Source organism: Chiloscyllium plagiosum, chromosome 2 (genome assembly GCF_004010195.1).
Source record: "Chiloscyllium plagiosum isolate BGI_BamShark_2017 chromosome 2, ASM401019v2, whole genome shotgun sequence".
Classification (NCBI taxonomy): domain Eukaryota; kingdom Metazoa; phylum Chordata; class Chondrichthyes; order Orectolobiformes; family Hemiscylliidae; genus Chiloscyllium; species Chiloscyllium plagiosum.
Window position 1 is genome coordinate 102451681 of NC_057711.1, and position 7921 is coordinate 102459601.

A 7921-nucleotide genomic window follows, 5' to 3' on the forward strand; every position below is an offset into this window, starting at 1 on the left:
ACAAAGGCTGCCTTGCTGATCTTTGAGGGGCCCTATTTTCTCCCTAGTTATCCTTTTGTCCTTAATATATTTGTAAAAACCCTTTGGATTCTCCTTAATTCTATTTGCCAAAGCTATCTCATGTCCCCGTTTTGCCCTCCTGATTTCCCTCTTAAGTATACTCCTACTTTCGTTATACTCTTCTAAGGATTCACTTGATCTGTCCTGTCTATATCTGACATATGCATCCTTCTTTTTCTTAACCAAACGCTCAATTTCTTTAGTCATCCAGCATTCCCTATACCTACCAGCCTTCCCTTTCACCCTGATAGGAATATACTTTCTCTGGATTCTTGTTCGCTCATTTCTGAAGGCTTCCCATTTTTCAGGCAAACATCTGCCTCCAATCAGCTTTCGAAAGTTCTTGCCTAATACCGTCAAAATTGGCCTTTCTCCAATTTAGAACTTCAACCTTTAGATCTGGTCTATCCTTTTCCATCACTATTTTAAAACTCATAGGCCTTGACATAGCCAGAGAGGTTCTCACACAGGGTCCCACTGCTTGATACGATGTGGTGTCCTGATGTGTTGGATTTGCATATCTTCGAAAGGCAGTAGAAGTCGCCTACACAAGAAGCATGTGGGGTGAGGGCATCTAGAGAACTCTGAAGGACTGGATCCAAAGTCCTGATCAATGTGTTTAGTTCATGGGTGTGCTGTTTGATCGAATCGGCCGGTAGTTGCCCGTAGTGTTCCTGGTTGTTCAGTTGTCGGTACACTTCCTTGCAGTAATCTGTTCTATTCTGAATAATGATGGCTCCCCCTTTATATGCTGGTTTGATGACAATGTTGTGAATGGTTTTGAGAGCCTGGATGGCATTGCATTGTGATTGGGTGATGTTCGACTCTATCTTGTGGTTGCAGTTGATGAATCTGGCATTTATATAATTCCTGACAGCTTGAGCATACACGTCAAGCCCAGGAGAAAGGCCCTGCGGTAGGATCCAATTTGACTCCTCCTTTAGTCGCCCTTCTACAGATCCCTGTGATGACTGTTCTGGTTCATCGGTCGGCTCATTGCGATCACTGCTGGCATTTTGAAAGAATTCCCAGAGTCCCATTCATCTGAATTCCTCCATGTCTGCTGCAAGATGCATAGGGCCCATTTTGATGGTGGGGCAGAAATTGAGACCCTTGCTAAGAACGTCAATCTCTTTTGGTTGAAGGGTGTGGTCTGATAAATTGACTTCTACAGACCGACACCCTGCATGCACGCACATATAGGTTTATGGGGTGAATTTGTACTTGCAGAATTACTTTTATTTTGCTGAAAAACTGCTTGAATCCATGCAAGATTCTTTAAATCCCTTTTGTAGAAATAAAATCGGTCTGAACATTGGGACACAGACAGCCTCACCCAGGATACTCACACCTTCAATGCATTATCTGAGTTGACATGGCACCTATTGTTCAAGTTCACTTGAAAATGCAATTTTAAAAAATGTTCTGGTAATTACATATGAAAGAACTGAAACAAAATTGGTCATTCTGAAAGATAAGAGACTTGACAAACAATTCAGGTCTTTGTCAATATATAATTTCAGTTGCATCAAACTGTCAACGTGTCGAGTAGAAGATCATAAGACACAACTATAAATTGTGTCTTATGACCTTCTACTCTACAGCCACCTGATAAAGGAGCAGCACTCCGAAAGCTCGTGCTTCTAAATAGTGTTGGACTATTACCTGGTGTTGTGTGATTTTTAACATTGCCTCAGTCAGCATTTATGTGCCTTGGGCTGGGCCTTGTTGGTCTTTGAGCACTGAGTACCTTGATGGATTGTGTCCTTATTACCTTTGTGTTTGTACACTGCTACCTGTCAATGATTCTAGGTTCACTGAAGTCAGCTTGAATTCCACTTTGACCTCCTTAGCAAGGTCAGGTAACATTGAGAAAGGCTGCAAACCTATCTGGGGCATTCTTTGTGTGCTGTGTAATTTAATACTTTAATTAGTTTAGCTGTCTGAAAGCACAGTTTGTGTTGATTTTTAAAATGAGTTTTGTTTCCTAATATTTGCAGTAATATAATATTATTTACTAATTTTCTTTTGGTTCAAAATTGACAAGTGTCCGTATACGTGCTTTGTTAAACTTTTGATGTAATTATAATACGTTTTTCTGTTTAGTTTTCTTCACATTGCAAGTTCATTATTTTCAAATGCCAGATTTATTTCATCAGAAGCAAAACATGAAATGTAAGAAATTAGTTTGTGTAAAATTGTAATTGTGCCAGTAACTCTAGGTGCGACTTGTATATCTTGTTCTTCATACAGCCTGATCAGAGCTCTTTTTGAAGTCAGTAATTTTTTATATTAAATTTCCCCCATAGCTCATTTGCACTAGTCTTGATGAACTCAGGGAACTCATTGCCAAAATGGAGGGAGAGCTAAAAGAACTGGAAAATAATAAGAAGAAATCTGTAAGTAATTGATCTGTTTGCTCTGGAACAAAGCTTGGATGTCAAAGATGTTCCAACGAATTGTACTTCTGTTTTCTTCCCTTTTGGATGTTGCTGATTCAGAATGCTGGTTCATTTTCAATTATAAGTTGCATCTACACGTACACCCCCCACAGACGCACCCTCTCACAGACTTATATAGTAGTTTGAGCAGTTTAGAACTTAATTTACACTCCTCAAATACATCTTCAGTTTTTCTTCTGTAGAAGGAAACTATAGTGCGTAATTACATATCTAAAATATGGCAGAATTCCAACTGCTGTTGGATTGTATTTTTAAATAATGCTGCCATTTTACATTGAAACGAAGCTTGAAAATCTCATTCAGGCCTGTTGTCACGCAGTGATCTCTTACCTCTGGCCAGAAGGCTTGGGTACAAGGCCTTCAGATGCATGATTTGGCATATCAAAATAAACTGATTAAAAATATCTAAAGTTGCAGTTCTGAGCAAATCTTTTTTGGGACTAATAAGATTTGCTTGCTATATACCCCACACAGTTTATGAATTACTTTTCTTCAGTTTTAAACCTCTCCTTCCACTTGCACTTCTGGATCTCTGCTCAAATTGCCTTTGTTGCTTGCTTTGTTAGTTTTTCAAACCAAAGATTACCTTTGTTGTGTAGTTAATTAAAGTTCAGACACTCACAGTTCCCTTGAAATTGATAAAAGAAACAAAGGCTAATTGATGAGCAGCCACACTGATGGTTGATGATTTGGAGCACAGCTCATAAGGGAAACTTGACAGTTTGCTAATAATAAATTGGGAGAGAGTATTTTTTTAAAAATGTTGAGAACAAGTGAACTAGAGAGATCTGGAAAGTCATGGGGGTTAGGCTAAGAACTGTTCAGTGTTGAAAAATAAAGTAAAGTCATATAAGTAATGTCCGAAAATGAGCTGTGTGATTCTGAAGGATTTAAAGAATGATACAAAAGGTAGCGTTTTGCTCCATTGTACTAGCTCTTCCTCAGAACTATTCAGTGAATTACATGTCCCTGTGTTTTTTTCTCCACGGCCTTACAATTATTTTTGATTCAAGTACTTGCTCAATTTCCTTTTGAAAATAATTATTGAATCTATTTCCATTATCCTTTCAGATCATGACTTCAGCTCATTATAACTCATGTTAAACAGATGTTGGTCTTTGTTTGCTTCTAGTGTTTCTACTAGTTGCCTTAAATCCATCTCTCCTTGTTCCTCACTCTTTGCCACTTGGAGCAGGTTGAAAATTTCTTAGAATAAATAAAATAATTAACCTGCTCAGAGATGTTGTTACACACCTCTGGCACAAGTGGAGCTTGAACCCACATCTCCTTGTTCAGAGGTAGAGGCACTACTACTGTACCACAAGCGGTCTTTTCTTTACTGAGATTACTTTAATCAATCTGATTAAGTGCCACAAGGCCACACTTCTTTACTCTGACAAAACTATTCATGATTTTAAACACCTGTGTCAAATCCCCAAACTTACTGTACTCAAAGAAGAGCAATCTCAACTTCTCCGCTCCATATAAATAGACAATAGGTGCAGGAGTAGGCCATTCTGCCCTTTGAGCCTGCACCACCATTCAATGTGATCATGACTGATGATCCTTAATCAGTATCCTGTTCCTGCCTTATCTCCATAACCCTTGATTCCACAATCCTTGAGAGCTCTATCCAACTCTTTCTTAAATGAATCCAGAGACTGGGCCTCCACTGCCCTCTGGGGCAGAGCATTCCACACAGCCACCACTCTCTGGGTGAAGAAGTTTCTCCTCATCTCTGTCCTAAATGGTCTACCCCATATTTTTAAGCTGTGTCCTCTGGTTCGGCACTCACCCATCAGCGGAAACATGTTTCCTTCATCCAGAGTGTCCAATCCTTTAATAATCTTATATGTCTCAATCAGATCCCCTCTCAGTCTTCTAAACTCAAGGGTATACAAGCCCAGTCACTCCAGTCTTTCAATAAAATCATATATTCCTGATAAGTCACCTCTTCAGGGCCTTGACACCATTCTGAAAGTACATTGCCCCATAATTGTGCAGACTACTCTGCTGGGGCCAGTGTTCTTTGAAATCTTGCCATACCTCCCTTGCCTTTGTCCTCTTTGCCAGTGATTATAAAGCCAAGGATTATGTTTAATTTTCTAACAGCCATCTCAACTTGTCTTGCCACCTTCAAAGTTTGTCTATATTATACCCCCAGCACTTCTGTTCCTGAACCCCCATAAGAATGATACCAGGTAATTGATATTGCTTCTGCTCGTTCTTTCTACCAAAACGTGTCACTTGAAGAATCAGTGATAGTCTTTATGAAGTGGGGCAGGAGTAAAGGAATTGAGGATTTTTGTGGAAAGTTCCTTAACTGAGAATCTAATTTTCAACAGTGGTGAAAAAGCAAATTAGGATTTTGAATCTTAAAGTTTTGAGGTTAGAACAAGTATTCCAGAATCTAAGTGTGTTTTTTTAAAAGAAAACTTTTCATCTTGAAGAGTTCTATTAATTACTGAATATTGCCTCGGAGGGTATATTGACTATGGAAGAGTGCAAAGGAGATCATATAGGTTCATAAATAGATTGGGCATGAGTTGTTGGACATAAGCCTTTCGTACAACTCAATTTAATTATATTTGTACTGGAAGAAGACAGCGTTTTGTGACCTTATTAACGTTTTTAAGTCTTTCAAGGGGAGATATAAACTGGATCTTAAAATGATATTCAGTGTTAATGCTGTCTGCATGGCAAAGGATATATTCTTTTGCCTTTTTGCAAAGCAATAAATATTTGGAGTAGTCTGCACTGGATATAAGAATAGTGCCGTATATAAGAATTCCTGAGCTTCTCAAAACTGAGGTTTTAATAGAGGAGGTTACTATTATTGGGGCAAAACTTGTTGAGGATGAAATACAAACAGAAAACAGTGGAGAACTCAACAAGTCTGTGGAGTGGCTGTTAACAGAAGAGTTGTGTTAGACTCAAAATTATATGTTTCCCTTTCTATAGATGCTGCCAGGCCTGTTGAGTTTCTCCATTTTAAGTTTGTACTTCAGATCTCGTGTTTAGTGTTTTGCTTTCATTTTACAATGAACTGGACATTGAGCTAGATTGTCTTTCATTCAAAACAATATGACTTCACGTGATCTCACTAGTGTCAGACTTGGACAGTAGATTGTATTTGCACTTATAACATCTCCCAACTAACCATTATAGTTGGACTATAAGTTAGCTCAGTTGGCTGAGCTGCTGGTTTGCGATAGTGGTGCTAAGAGCATGAGTTCAATTCACGTTACCCCTAAGATTACCATAGAGATCCAACTATCCCAACCTTGCCAGAGGTATGGTACCTTCAAGTTTAACCGCCCTGAGCTGTCTCTAATGAGAGAGAAGCCCTCAGGTGCTCTGGGACTAAGACAATTTTACCCATAGTTGGATTGTAGATGTTGACTTTTCCATTTGTCTGTAGTTTGATTATAATTTCTGTAGTTTCTCATTGCCCTTCATTTTGAATCCTACGTTAGTAAATAAACCTAATGAACTATTTAACTTACCTGGTGGCTGCTTGTGTTTTTATATACTGAAAGATTAAGTACATTTGACTCTTTCCGGGTTATAGTCCAACAAGTTTAATTGGATGCAGTAGCTTTCGGAGCACTGCAGATGGTTGTGGAGTACACAATTATAAGAGACAGAATTTATAGCAAAAGTTTACAGTGTGATGTAACTGAAATTGTACATTTAAAAGCACCTTGAATGTTTGCAAAGTCTCTCATCTGTTAGAATGACCATGTTAGTTTCACTTCTTTCATATGTAAATCACAAAACTTTTTTCAAAAGTTACATTCTCAGGTTAACTGTAACAATTGGTGTCAGCCCAGATAATGTGTTGAAGGTGTGCTGCTGTCTGTGCCATAATGTTTAGACTGATTCTAATCTTAAAAATGAATTAACAGAATCTTACATGGATTTGTGCAGTTTTTGAGCAAAGTACAATGTAACTCTGCAAGTACAAATTCTCCCCACAAACGTATGTGTGTACGTATACATGTGGGTGTTTGTGTGTGTGTGTGTGCGCGTGTGTGTGTGTAGGGGATGGGGGGTTGAGAGTATCAGAGTGTGTGTGTGTGTGTGTGTAAAGGGTCTAAATCTGTGAGAGGAGAGGCTAATGCAAGGGATGAATGGGCACCACACAACAATCAACAGACAGGAGTATTCCTTCCCAGTTGGAGAACACTTCAGCGGTCCAGGACATTCGACCTCGGACTTTCGGGTAACCATCCTCCAAGGCGGACTTCGAGACAGGCAGCAGCGAAAAGTGGCCGAGTAGAGGCTGATAGCTACGTTCGGTAGCCATAGGGAGGGCCTCAACCGGGACCTTGGGTTCATGTCACACTACAGGTGACCACCATTGCACTATACACACACACAGATACTTGCAGAGCTACATTGTACTTTGCTCAAAAACTACACGAATCCATGTAAGATTCTGTTAATTCAATTTTTAGATTAGAATCAGTCTAAACATTATGGCACAGACAGCAGCACACAGGGGGCTAACACCTTCAACACATTATCTGGGCTGACACCAATTGTTAAAGTTAACCTGAGAATGTAACTTTTTAAAAAAAAGTTTTGTGATTTACTTCCATGGGGAATTGGTTTGCACGCTATTTTTTCACTTTGGTGATCTAGATATAAATTTAAAGTTTGGGTGAAGATTTGTAGTTCGGGTGCTCGTTGTTGTGGTTCTGTTCGCCGAGCTGGAAATTTTTGTTGCAAACGTTTCGTCCCCTGTCTAGGTGACATCCTCAGTGCTTGGGAGCCTCCTGTGAAGTGCTTCTGTGGTGTTTCCTCTGGCATTTATAGTGGCCTGTCCCTGCACTTCCGGTTATCAGTTTCAGCTGTCCGCTGTAGTGGCCGGTGCATTACTGCCTCTGCTATGCAAAGGTTAGAACAAACAGTCTTACCACAAATTCAACCCGAACTCTGGGTCAGGTATGTTGATGACACCTTTGTAATCATTAAAAACACAGAAATAGAGAAAACACACTGGATCATCAACAACACACTCCCAGGAATCCGATTCACGAGAGAAGAAGTAAAGGATAACCAACTCCCATTCCTAGACGTGAGGGTACAGAGAACACCGAATGGAGAATTCACCACAAAGGTATACAGGAAAGTCACACACACAGACCAAGTCCTGAACTATGAAAGCAACCACCCCAACACACACAAACGAAGTTGCATCAAGACACTATTCAAAAGGGCCACAACACACTGCAGCACACCAGAACTGCAAAAAGAGGAAGAGGAACACCTGTACAAGGTATTCGCCAAAAACGGATACCCGCGCAATTTCATCAACAGATGCCTAAGAGAAACACAACGGAACGAGGACATGCCGCAACCCAAAGGACGAGCCACACTACCATACATCAGGA

General features: G+C 39.8%; 1 protein-coding gene across 1 annotated transcript in view; it reads left to right on the plus strand.

Moving 5' to 3' along the window:
• LOC122562319 (uncharacterized protein KIAA2026-like) overlaps positions 1-7921 on the plus strand; it is a 104703-nt gene that overhangs the window by 80362 nt on the left and 16420 nt on the right. The window contains exon 5 of the mRNA XM_043715189.1: positions 2370-2459. Coding sequence (XP_043571124.1) covers positions 2370-2459 — 90 coding nt within the window. The remainder of the gene's footprint in view (positions 1-2369; positions 2460-7921) is intronic.